Source organism: Schistocerca nitens, chromosome 6 (genome assembly GCF_023898315.1).
Source record: "Schistocerca nitens isolate TAMUIC-IGC-003100 chromosome 6, iqSchNite1.1, whole genome shotgun sequence".
Classification (NCBI taxonomy): Eukaryota; Metazoa; Arthropoda; class Insecta; order Orthoptera; family Acrididae; genus Schistocerca; species Schistocerca nitens.
In genome coordinates, this window is record NC_064619.1 from 478,146,824 (window position 1) to 478,160,838 (window position 14,015).

Below are 14,015 nucleotides of genomic sequence, written 5' to 3' on the forward strand. Positions count from 1 at the left end.
ACTCCCCTTCTGGCCTGCACCCTTCGAATGACTGTTGCTATGCATTTGACTTTAGAGGCCTCATGCCGATGGAGCTAAAATGAGGTTCATCAGAAGAGGCCACCTGTCACCATTCAGTGGATGTCCTATTGTAGTACTGGCATGAAGTTCCAGCCTTCATCACCAATAAACAGCACTCAGCATGGTTGCATGAAGCAGGCAGCTGCTGTGGAGGCTCATATGCAGCAATGTTTGCTGCATGGAGGCCCTTTGGTTCATCTGGGCAGTCAGTTGCTCAGTAGTTGCACATTAATTTGCCTGTACACATCTTTGCAGCCTTTGTTCACCTCTATCATCTTTGGCCTGTGGAGCATAACAGTTGCCTTGGTGCCAGTTTTTGGATTGCGACATTTTGCCATGCCATGGTATACTTAAACCAGCATGCGAACAGTTTACAAACTTAGCCACTTAGGAAGTGTTTCCAACCTCGGCCTGAAAGCCCTTTCGAACATCAGATAAATCTTCCTACTCCGCATTACGACAATGGGTGCACAGTTTCCTTTTGTTTTAGTGTTAATTACTGGTGGTGACGTAAAGCAAAGTGTCAAAACCTGCCTGTGTACCTGTGAACTGATCTGAACCCATCCCTCATTACATGAGGTTTAAGTTGCAGAATGAAAGGCTTCTTGCCTAATATCTGAAAATGGACACTCACATTCGTACGAAAGAGGCATTGTCCATCACAGAGCCTGACTCACAGTCTTATAATATTCAGTAATTGTAGAGAGCTATGAGATATGGTCAATTCTTTGCCTGCTAATCATTTGCATTATCCCCCCCCCCTTTTTTTTAAATCACATAATTCACCTATTTACTGCTCCACACTAACAGAAATTGGAAAAATTGACAATGTTAATGTAGTTCCTGTCTAGAATTTCCCAATAGAAAGCATAGAGTACATTCCCAAAAATGGAATAACATTTCTATAGTAGCTCATTTTGAATTTTTTTTAGTAAAATTTCATTGGCTGCTGACCCTTTGTTATTAAAATGTTACTGGGCACCATAATTCTTTTGTTGGTGATCTAAGCATTGAATAATGGCTTGTTAATTTCTGCATCATTAGCTTTTGTGGCCTAAGTATACTTCATTAATTTATCAAGAATTTTTTCTTAAATCACACTTGCAGGTGACTACAATGGATGAAGCCTCCAAGGAAGGCCAAATATTTGTAACTACTACTGGTTGTAAGGACATTATAACAGGAGATCACTTTTTGAATATGCGTAATGATTCTATAGTATGTAACATAGGTCATTTTGATTGTGAAATTCAAGTGACATGGCTTGAGAAAAATGCAGTTGAAAAGATCAACATTAAACCACAGGTAAGAAAGGAACATTGTTTTCTCTGTGTATAGACACCTCTTGGAATGCGTACAGACTAAATCTGCTGTTTCAGGTGGATAGGTACAGATTGTCAAATGGAAGGCATATAATTATTCTTGCTGAGGGTCGTTTGGTAAATTTGGGTTGTGCCATGGGTCACCCATCATTTGTTATGAGTAACTCATTCAGTAACCAAGTACTGGCTCAAATAGAATTGTGGACAAAACCCGGTAAATACCCTGTTGGTGTTCACATGCTTCCTAAGAAGGTAAATATATTTGGGATATCAGACTTTGAAATATGTTGTAGAAGTTCTGGTAGAATGTAAATACTTTTGGATTAAAGTAGACCACTCACCAAAAAGCAGATATGTTGAGTTGTCAGTAGGCACTATTTGTCCTTTGCTTTAATCCAAAAGAATTGATTTTGGAATATCTTATAGAAAACAAATATAAAAAATTGTTTTGTTACTTTATAATTAATTCAACAAAACATTTAAGAGAATCACTTTTAGAGTTATAGTTCTGCTTCCATTATTCATACATTCTTTAACACTAAGCTTTCTCACAGCTGGATGAAGAAGTCGCAGCTCTACACTTGGAACACTTAGGAGTGAAGCTTACTAAATTAACACCAGAGCAGTCAAAATATCTTGGTGTTCCAACTGATGGGCCTTTTAAACCAGACCATTACAGGTATTAAACATCAAATGGAATTGGTCTGTTATGGAATATGACAATTGTCAGATGTCTTGGCTGATTCAGAACACACTGTGGTGTGGTACTTGAATTTCCGTGTTGCATTTTGTCAGTGGAATGCATGTATTTATAATTTCTCTTTAGTGTGTGATATGAATGCCCTTGGCAAGCCATAACTTTGTGTCTTTATTTGTAAGAAACATGTAACAACTGGCCACATGCCAGTGAGTCTTCCTCCTCCCCTCCCATTTCACTTTCTTCAAATGTTTCACATCTTATTTCTAAAAGGAGAATAATTTATCCCTACATGCATTCCATTGAGTCCCATTTATGTACTTATAGAACACTTTCTGAAGTGTTAACTACTGGATAGAACCTGATTGTACTGCAGTTTGCTCATATTATGTTATACATCCACTTGTGTGATACTTTTTACTGGCATTTGAAGCTTTCTTGTAAAAAGAATTTTATTCAACAAATACAAAAATACGTTTTATAATAAAGTCATGTTACTTCACTTATCCTTATCATTCCAATAAGTCCTAACCTATTGCCTCTGAAGTAACATTAATCCTTAAATACTGATAATGTGTAAGAGACGACATGTCTTGTCATTCATTTAAAGATACACACATCTTGTAGAAATAGAATTTAAGTAATGTGGCAAAAATGAATCTCCAAAAGTGAAACCACCAAGCATGGTGGAAAAGTTAAGTAGAAATAAAATAGGCACAAAACAAAAATTGTGCAGAAGTGCCTTCAAGCACTTACTGAAACAAGAAACAAATTTAAGTAGTTTGAATTTAAAACCCATGATTTGGGTTTGCTGTGGTTTATCTAACTTGCAACATGTGTAACATTAACATAATGCTTGAAAGATTTCTCAGTTTCTGAATCTTCTCTTCTGTCATAAGCTTCATCCACTACCACCCAGAAAACACTTTTTTTTTCTTTTATCATGTTGTTAACATTTGGTACAATAAATTAATCAAGATTTTTAAAATTGGCACATGGTCTGCATGGCTCTACTTTACTTTCCCTCCCATCTTTTCTATCTAATTATTGTGAAGGGAAAATTAGAAGTAATTTCCATGAGTATTTGATACCAAATAGCTAGATACTGGGCATTGTCTTATATTCATCTGGCAATGAGTAGAAGTTGAGCAAATTTGTAAAGTCTAGGAAGATTTACACTAAATTTGTGATGACATATCTAAAGTCTCATATCTCTCCAATTTAAGTTTCAGTTCCAGTATTTCTTGCGCATACTGTCTCTTTTCATGCTTCAGTTCTTCAATTTCTTTATCACGTTGGCTTATTTCACTTAACAGATGTTTTATTACTGAGCTCTCATTAGTATTGTGGCATGATAAGTAATCCAGCTGAGCCAACAGTTCTTTTGATGTAGGTCTTCTGTCCAAAGAACACGAAGTCAAGCGTATCATCATCTCAACCTGTAAGTGAATTAGTGGTTAAATGCAGATATTAGTATTGTTGATATTATGCATAAATCTTCTAAACCTTAAAGTTCATAAGAAGATGATGATGATGATGATGATGAAAGTTATCAGCAGTTAAAATACATTACTACACTAACTAGAGAAGGGTTCAAGTTGCTTAAATTTTCGTTAGATGAATTTCAAGAGTTAGAAGTTAAAATTAGATGCTCCCCTCCCTCTGTGCAGGGTTAGTAGGAGTTGCCATTGCCACTACTGTATTTGTCTATCTGTCTCTTTCCCCCACCCACCACCACCACCATTTGCAATTTTAATTGAGATTTAGGAAAAATAAATTATGATTACATTCCTCCACTGAAATTGCTAAATGGTTCTTGAAAGTTAAATGTATGCTGAGAAGACACTATAAAACCTCATTCTGAGATACTTCGGGTGCTCCACAATGTTGGTCTTTGATATTATGCCATTAAAGATTAAAGCAATGCCAATTTATTTACTTAAATGGCTGCATTAACCTCTTTTGGGGTCACTTATGCTAACAAAATGCACCTGGAACAGGTTGTGTATGCAGGTATGAGGGCTTTAGTTCCAACTATATATTTAAATAAAACTACAATAATTAAACAGAAGCTATTCTGGGTGTGGGTGCTGGAAGTTTCACTGAGAGGAATCAATGCTAAACTGTGAGGGGCTGGCAGGGGCAGTACAGGGTGTTGCCAAGCTGGTGACACACTTCAAATGTAGATAGATTATCAAATGGAAACAGGAAAGAGAAAGTGAAATAGTCTTAAGTACTCTTAAATATGTTATTTATTATTATAAGATTTCAAGCTTATTTCTTGAAAATTGTCAGAAAGATGGGCTCCATTTAAATCCATGCACTGTCGCAAGCACTTCCAGAAGTTGTATACATGCCTCTGTAGGCGCAACTTCCATCAGCAATGGCTTGTTGGAGTTACTGAATGTTTGCTGTACATCTCTAGAACAGTCTTTCGAGAATCCTGATAGGGAAAATCTTGGACATAAAGATTGGGTGGCTAAGCAATGTTTCCAAAATGGAAGATTTGGATTAATGCCAGGTCATAATAAGCAAGCTTGAACATTTTACGAACATACCACTGTTTTTTCCACCTTCGTTCTGAAGGAGAAAAAATGGGCCTACCCTCCCAAACAATGCCATGTCCATACCAAACTGTTACTTTGGAGAATGCAACGCCTTTTCTTGAAGCACTTAGGGACTCACTAGAGACCAGTACCACTTGTTCCATTTGTTGACGAAGCCCAAATTGCAGAAACGGGCTTTTTTGGATATGAACATATTCAAAAAATCAGTCTTTTCTTTACCATGGCAGTTCAGGAAGTAACTCGTACTTCCTTGTTTCTGGGTGTTAAATTTCTGAGCAGTTTGTAAGGATGAAATTTGATCTCTTTAGGCATTTACTGTAAACTTCTTTGACTCACCACTAAAATGCGTTGAAGACTACCTTAAATTTCCCTTGAACTCCTAAGTTATGGGTATGCGTAATGCAAATCTTCACACTGAATACACCACCATTGTCTTCAAACTACTTCACCTAAGCCAACATTGTATACCAAGATGGCACGACCAAGATTAAAGTTTCATACAAATAAAATGTTGCATTTCTATTGCACTTAGTTTTTATAATAGTGGTGAACTGGGCTATTGCTACTGGCATATGAAATTGCTGTCCCTCCTTTATTCTTTGTCCCTCTTGTCACCTCATAAGCTACTGCACGTGTGCGGTATTCAGGCTGAAATGTATTGGTTGGTTCAGTGTTTTAGAAAAAAATATTGCTTTACCTGTAACTGTATTTGTTCATTGACTTATTACTTACAGATGCTTATAGCTGAAGTAGTGTTTTGGTTACAAGTAAGTCCAACAGGACATTAGAGTTTAATCTTCCTTCCTGCACCACTATAGAAGGAGAATACTCAGAATTTTTTTAAAGTTAGATAAGTAACTTGAAGAGCTGCAGACTGACACCTTGTCAACTCTTCTGCCGTACAACACTGTCTTACCACTGACCTCAGTTATATCACTATTTGTGTAAGGGATAGGACAATGGAATTTAGCATCCGACAATGATTCTGATACCCCATCCTGCATGGGTATCAATTTGGACAAAAAGTCAGATACAGTCGAGCTTTGTAGAACTTTCCTTAGGGAGCAGATCCGGCATAAAACACACATTTTTCATTATTAGACTGGCGTAATCAACTCACAGGATCCTATCATTAGTCTTCAACCAATCTGAATACTGGGTAATTCTGCCCGTCCTCTTCCTCGCATTGTGGCGATATGGGTATTGGCCCAGTGTTGATGCCACCATAGAAAGTATGTCCTGAGTTGCCAGGATGTGCCCACAATCAATCAGCAACTGGCAAAGAATAAAAATTGATAATTTTTTGCCAGATCATTCCAAGGAGCGATACGTGGCTGAAGCCTTTTCTAACTTTCAAATGTGGCTCCATCAAATTAGCAATACAGGGGCATCATCTACCTAGGTTTCCAATATTGGCTGTCAGTCCACAGCAGCTTTGTTTCAGCATGTTTCTAAACAAAACAGCACTGACCACTGTCCTGTTCTGCCGAGTGACAAATTCTGAAGGTAGGCAGATAGTCAGGACCTCCAAAATGAATATGCGCAAGATAATGACGACATTAAACTCCAGTTGATGACATTAAACTCCAGTTAAGCACTGACCAGCTTCCTTCGCAACATACCAGTCCACCTCTGGTAAATGGGTGTAATATGGCTGAAATTTTATAAGTGCACAGTTCCTTCAACCTAGACTGCACCTGACCAAGTGAGCCAACCATCCATGCATGCAGCCTTATTACTGCATGGGCTCCCACTTTTTGCCAGAACATCAAGTGGATCCAAGGTGTCGGCAACAGGAGACGACAAATGTTTGATGTTGTGGCCAACCAGTGAGCATATTGTCAGGTGTCATAATCGGCTCTGGCCACGGTAAGATGTAGTGCCGCCCTCTCCCCCAATAACAACTGAGGTCCTGCATAAGTTTCTTATTGGCAACTTCTTGCATCCACACCAAACTACCCATTGGCTTGTAGTCCACCTTGAAGTTTAGGTCTATTTAATATCATACATAGGAGTACATAAGCATATGAATTAGACAGGCCAAGTTCTTATTCCCTGTGGAGCGTACCACTGTCATACTGTTAGGTGGTTACTAAAACATGCCCAGACATTTGCATCAGTTCTGACGTACTCGTCAAATAGCTTGGTGACCATTCCCAATAACTCTGCATGAAATTGTTTTAAGTAGTCTAACATTCCTGCCTCTAGTCAGGCAGAAAGATCACCACCAGGTGGGAGACGGCAAAGGTAATGCTGCCATCACACTACAACAGTTGCTGTCATAGTGTACATTATGCAAGTAATATCCTATGGGACTTCTAGAGTTGTGTGTTGAGGAGATCTGTACCTTCTGAATATGGAATGGAGCAAGCATTCCAACACTGCTACAGAATCATCCTCTTCCGCTGGCTGATCTTAATGCTCTCCAGTCCTCACACACATGACCAATGGGAACTTAACCCTTACCTGACCGATACACATACATTGGGCAATGCCTTCATGGAAGTCACCATGATGCATGCTTAGCAAAGCAAGCCAAGATCTTGTTCCCTGTGACACACAGCATAACATCATGCTGCTAGTTCACCACTGAAGCATATCCACAGCTTTAAGTTAGTTCTCTGAGGTGCTCACAAGATACACTGAAGTGCCAAAGTTACTGGTATATGTATGCATATTCAAACACAGAGATACGTAAACAGGCAGAATATGGTGCTGTGGTCAGCAAAACCTATATAAGATAAGTGTGTTGCAGTTGTTAGATTGGTTATGACTGCTACAATGGCAGGTTATCAAGATTGAAGCGAGTCCGAACATGGTGTTATAGCTGGTGCACGAGCGATGGGTCACAGCATCTCCGAGGTAATTATGAAGTGGGGGATTTTTCCTTATTACTATTTCAAGAGTGTACCATGAATATCAGGAATCCAGTAAAACATCAAATATCTGACATCGCTGCAGCTGGAAAAAGATCCTTCAAGAAAGGGACCGACGGCAACTGCAGAGACTCGTTCAATGTGACAGACGTGCAACTCTCCTGCAAATTACTTAAAGTTTCAATGCTGGGCCACCAAGTGTCGGTGTGCAAACCATTCAACAAAACATTACCGATATGGGCTTGTGGAGCCAAAGGCCCACTCGTGTATCCTTGACGACTGCAAAACATGGAGCTTTATGCTTCGCCTGGGCCCGGCAACACCGACACTGGACTGTTGATGACTGGGAACATGTAGCTTGGTCGGGCGAGTATCCCTCCAATTGTATCGAGCATATGGACGTGTACGGGTATGGAGACAACCCCATGGATCATGATGTCGGCAGGGGACTGTTAAGCTGGTCAGGGTGTATACAACCCGGGAATTTTTTCATCCGGGAGAAATCTGTGAAATTTTTATTGTTTTAGTTTTCAGTTAAATTTTTGTAACTTTAACTGGTAAGAACCAGTACTGTAACAAAGGATATTTCTGTATCTCGCTATTACAGAATAATACTGGAGCAATAGAACATGACCAAGAGGGGGGTGGGGGGAAAGTTGCAAAAGAAATGCGCCATATACAACAACAAAACACAGTTCTTATACAAGCGCCTGCCAACAGCAAATTGTGTTAAAGGCTTTAGAAAGACTATGCAATGCTTCAGAACAACAAATTGCCTCCGATGAGCGTGACGTCACAACTGCTTACATTAGATTCATTTGAGCAGATGTAAGCGAGCTCAAGCGCTGTAGAGTCGCGTAAGAGTAGTAACTTCTCCCGCTTCTGGCTACCCAAGTGTGTCAGTTAGCTGTATAATCAATATCAGCAAGATGCTATCCGGGAAAATTTTACCAGCACGCCTAAGCTGCCAGATACACACGTGGCCAACAGGCCTGGATTTAGGGGGGTGGTGGGTAAATCGGGGTATCTGCCCCATGCGGCAATTTCACAGGAAGGGGACGCCAAATTAATATTCTCGAGGAAAAAGACCTTGTTTCACAAAGCGCCTAGCATCCAGCGCACATTGGTCTATCGATTATTCATATGATTTTGAAATGAATCCCTGTTCATTTTTGAACAAATTCTATGTTGATTTCTGAATAAATGTCAAGTTTATTTTTGAATGCGTGTATATTGTATGTGATGTCTCTTCCAGAGGAATCCCTGTGGCATCTAGGAATAGACTTTCCTGCAGACAAAAGGTGACAGGGTTATATGACCTAAGCGGAATGAAGCCGAACGGGTGAATGACAATGTGGTTCACTTTTGTGAATGATTAGCATTGTTATAATTACTGGTGAAGTCCATGGATTCAGACTACCAGAGTAGAAATAAATGACTTAACAGCAGGGTGTATATACAGACAAGGAAAAAAAATTCTCGGATTTCCCGGTTAAAAATACACTTTCTCCAAGGTGAAAACCTACTTTTTCCCTGTTAACTGACAGTATAACTTATCAGTCCTTTCAATGGTTATGGTTTTATACACGTGCATAGAATTTCCTGGCACCTCAGAAAATGAAACACAGGGGAAAAAACACGTTTTGGAAAGATTTTTGATGAGCAGCAACATGTAAGCTGCATATTTTTGTATTACGGAAGTATAAATCCGAATCCCAGCGCTTTTGTAAGCCAGGCATAGCTCATGTCATGTGATCTGCCAGCCGATGACAGCGGGTATTCAGAGCTGAGGACACGTGATGTTGTCAGCCAATAGCAACATCATTGTTCAGAAGCGCAAACACACAAACAGAGAAAGCTAATGGTTTAAATTGATATACATAGTGTTGCTGCATGAAAAGCAAAGCTTTCACATATAATATTGGTCTATAAGATTAATACACTGCAAGAGAAGCTAAGCTTCCACATATAATGTTGGTCTTTTATGCGCATATTACAGTGTAACATATATCACCCAAGTGTGCCAGTAAAATTTTTAATAATGACATAAATGTCTGATCTGGGTTCAAAATTCATCTAAATGGCTCGTCATCAAAGAGTTGATATTTAAATGCGAGTCAAACGCTCTGCAATTTAAAAAATTCATCGTATGTTCTCGCACATAGTTCAACTTGTATAAAAGGAAATTTACTTTGATAGCACCGCTTTTCAAACCACCATTCTGAATATTTTCCCACGACCTATGAGAAACAGGTTCGTTTCTGCAGTTGCCAGAGAGTGCCAGATGACGAGCATCACCGTGCTTGCGCAGCTACGATGTCGTAGGGAGCCTGTGTGTTCATACGCGTAAAACATTAGAAGATCTATTATGTTATAAAAGAAACAAGGCATCAGAGGATGCTCCAAGAGCAACGGAAGTTCATGAACCAAACTAAAATGTGCACATTCGTATGTCCAGATTCCCAGTGAAGTAGGCCATGACCTGATATTAAGCTTTTCAATGTAGTTTTCGGGATGTAAATTTTCTTGGAGTACCAGTGCTAAGTTACCTCATGTTTGGTTCTTTATTATGGCATAATGCCATATGATAGAAGTTGAAAACATGCACTTGAAATGCAGCGAACAGTGTGTGGAATTAAATATGTTTCAAATATATTGTCTGCCTCAGCGGAAAAGATTAATAAAAGAAAATTTCTTTAGCAAACCGACAAAAATAACTCCATTGTTCTGCAAGGCGATTAATGCTTGGCCGTCAGAAAAGTGGAAATAAAATAAAATCTCTGTTTTCATTTGACATGAGAGCAGTAAATGAAGAGGAAACAGCAAAATCACTAAACGTAAACACGGGTCATGTGGAGACTACCCATTTCCCCACTATAACTCAGACTGCTCTGCGCATCAGCCCCGGATCTACGATATTTCCGAACCGGGCAATACCCCGCCACTCCCTCGAGCGTTTGAGATAGGACATCAAAAATTGGAAAAAATCGAATTTTCAAAACTATATTCATTTTGTAGCGCACATCTGTTTGAAGAGTCTAATGCATAAAACACATGTGTTCGAGGAAATGTAAGACATGCTATTTGGTCGTAAGTCTGCCAAAGTGAAGTGCCACACCTCTTCACACAGCATTCTCCTATCACACGTCACTGCATTTTGCTCTGTGGAATTGAAACTTGTATGTTTTGGACAGTGGAAATTAATCTTCAATCCTTAGCTCCTAGAATTTTTTTCTCTCTAATCCTGCTACAGCTTTACATGACATGCTTTGCTTTCTGCGAAAGAATCTGTTACCCCATCAAAGATCGTCAAACATTTTGCTACACGAAAAATCGAAATACTGAAAAAGCTGTTAATACAAATAGGACCCAAGATTGGTGTGGTTTCTCGATCTGATTACGTCTGTTGTGTCACTCTCTGATAGATAAAACAAAATAGGCCTTCTAATACTGCAACAATTGTAACACACACCAAATAAACAAGACTATTTTGGCACAAACGACAGAATATAATTCACAAAGTACCAATATCAAATGCCTATGAGGCCTACTACAAGCAAAAAGCTTTACCTTAGGAAATAGTTTCACACTTCATTCAAACACTCCAGTTTCTCAAGCATGAGATCGAAAAGTAGTAGTATGAAATTTTTATACAAACTCGGAATCGTCATATTGTTCCATAATTTGTGTGATGTCCCGATTTCTTCTCCTTCCTCAACTAACAAAGAGTCGTGTTATCACTAATTCTGTAACTATTCCTGTCAATGTCAAAGCTTATTCGCCAGTTAACTTCACTAATTCTGCCAGAATCAGCAGTTTAGTTATCCCGCGATTATTCTCTGGTTAGGCCTTGTTACGTGTTCGTACAACGCGTTTTCCATGCTACTTCCAGAAAAGAACTTAAAGCAGCTGCTGGCCGGGGACTGTACAACTGGCCCTTACTAGTATAGCGATCTGGTCAAAAAATTTTTGTCAAAATTTCATTTTCTTGGAGACACCGAGAAAGTAATACGTAATCGCCGGCCACAGTGACCGAGCGGTTCTAGGCGTTTCAGTCTGGAACCGCCCGACCGCTACAGTCGCAGGTTCGAATCCTGCCTCGGATATGGATGTGTGTGATGTTCTTAGGTTAGTTAGGTTTAAGTAGTTCTAAGTTCTAGGGGACTGATGACCTCAGATGTTAAGTCCCATAGTGCTCAGAGCCATTTTAATACATAATCTTTCTTACCTGTTATTAGTTTATTTCCACTCCGGTAGTCTGAGTCTATGGATTTCGCTAGTAATTATAACAATGCTCATCATTCACAATCAACCACACAGACAGCGGTTGGCACTCATCCGTTCGGCCTTACTCCGCTCAGCTCATATAGCCCCTTTTGTCTGTAGGAAAGTTAGGCCTTCTACATGCGTCGAGGATTCCCCTGACAGAGACATCATGTACACTATGAACGCATTCAGAGATCAACTTAGAATGTGTTCAAAATCCGACAGGGATGTGTTTCAAAATCATATGAATAATCGATAGACTAACGTGCGCTGGATCTAGGCGCTTTGTGAAACAAGGTTTTTTCCCCTCAAGAATATGAATTTGCCTCCCCCCCCCCCCCCCCCCAGATCTGGGCCTGCTGCGCATGCATTAATCTGGTAGCTTGGGCGCTCCAGTAAAATTTTTCCCGGTAACATCTAGCTGCTTGCTCTGACTGCTTACACAGCCAACAGCCACATTTCTGTAGGGAGAAACGGGAGAAGCTACTACTCAACTGCACATACGCATGAACCCACTCTTAACTGCCAAAACGAACCTAATGTAAACAGTTGTGACGTCATCCTCATCGGAGGTAATTTGTTGTTACAAAGCATTGCATAGTCTTCCTTAAGCCTTTGACATATTTTGCTGTTGGCAGACGCTTGTATGAGCAGTGTGTTTTTTTGTTTATGGCGCATTTCCTTTGCAGTTTTAAGTTTTATTTTCGTTTTTTCTCTCGTTCATGTTTTATTGCTGCAGTATTACTCTGCAGTAGTGGGATACAGTAATATCCTTTGTTAGAGTATTGGTTCTTACCAGTCAAAATTACAAAAATTTAACTGAAAACAAAAACAATGAAAAATTCCCAGGTTTTTCCCGGATCTCCCGGGTCGTATACACCCTGAACAGGAATAACAGGTAAGAAATATTACTTATTCTTGGTGTATCCAAGAAAGCGAAATTTTGACAGAAAATGTTTGGCCAGACCGCTAAATTAGTAAGGGCCAGTTGTACAGGCCGGGCTAACAGCCGCTAAATTTCTATTCTGGGAGTAGCACGGAAAACGCATTCTACGAACACATAATAACACCTAACTGGAGAATAAATGCAGCATAACTAATCGATGACTGTGACAGGGTTAGTGAAGTTAACCGGAGAAAAAGTTTGGCACTGTCAGGAATAGTTACAGAATTAGTGATGAGAAGATCGTTTGTTAGAAAGAGGATGGAGAAGAAACGGGGACATCACACAAATTATGGATTAATATGACAATTCCAAATTTATTATAATTTCATACTACCACTTTTCGATCTCATGCTTCAGAATCTAGAGCGTGTGAATGAAATGTGAAACTATTTCCTAATATAAAACTTTTTGCTTGTAGTAGACCTAATAGGCATTTGATATTGGTACTTGCCAAAACAGTCTCGTTTATTTGGTGTGTGTTAAAATTGCTGCAATATTAGGCAGGCCTGTTTCATTTTATCTAGCAGACAGTGAGAAAATACACGTAATCATATCCAGAAACCACTCCACTTCAGTATTAGACAATGACATTTCGTTTTTTCATGTAGCACAACTTTTGACGATCTTTACTGGGATAATAGATTTCTTTCCCAGAAAGGAAAGCTATGCCATGTAAAGCTGCAGTAAGATTAGAGAGAGAAAAATGCTAGGACTTAAGGATTGAAGAAATGTGTACTGTCTTGCTTGTCTCTTGTCTGGTTAATTTTATGTCAGACAAAACAGCAAGTTATTAGCTAATAGGCAATAAAGAGTGCAAATTTTCTGAAGAGTTCTTGTCCTCCTGGTTACAAATAATCCCATCCAGTATTAACTGCAGTTTTGTTTTTTTAAAGAAAAAAGAGGGGCAGGATGTCAAACCGTCCAAACGGGAGCAGGAGAGGCACTGCAGGACATTCTAATTTCCACTGTCCTGTATATAGTTTGATGCCGTCCATTACAAAATATATACGTGTCAATTCCACAGAGTGAAATACAGTGACGTGCGATAGAAGAAAGCTGTGTGAAGAGGCGTGGCACTCCACACTGGCAGACTTAAGTTCAAATAACACGTCTTAGACTTCCTCGAACACATATGTTTTATGTATCAGACTCCTCAGAGAGATGTGTGCTACAAAATGAACTTATTTTTGAAAATTCAATTTTTGACTTCCTATCTCAAACGCTTGAGGGAGGGGGAGGGGCCACTATCTAGTATTGCACCGGTTTGGAAATGTCGTAGAC

General features: G+C 39.4%; 2 protein-coding genes across 3 annotated transcripts in view; one reads left to right on the plus strand and one right to left on the minus strand.

The window, feature by feature from the left end:
* The window catches only part of LOC126262226 (adenosylhomocysteinase), a 32,864-nt gene extending 30,297 nt beyond the window's left edge, over positions 1-2,567 (plus strand). Inside the window, exons 6-8 of the mRNA XM_049958674.1 lie at positions 1,168-1,365; positions 1,440-1,634; positions 1,937-2,567. Coding sequence (XP_049814631.1) covers positions 1,168-1,365; positions 1,440-1,634; positions 1,937-2,068 — 525 coding nt within the window. The 3' untranslated portion in view covers positions 2,069-2,567. The remainder of the gene's footprint in view (positions 1-1,167; positions 1,366-1,439; positions 1,635-1,936) is intronic.
* Positions 2,055-14,015, minus strand: part of LOC126262225 (eukaryotic translation initiation factor 2-alpha kinase 1-like) — a 157,030-nt gene continuing 145,069 nt past the window's right edge. For both annotated transcript variants that reach the window (XM_049958673.1, XM_049958672.1), the window contains exon 11: positions 2,055-3,518. In XM_049958673.1, coding sequence (XP_049814630.1) covers positions 3,258-3,518 — 261 coding nt within the window. In that variant the 3' untranslated portion in view covers positions 2,055-3,257. The remainder of the gene's footprint in view (positions 3,519-14,015) is intronic.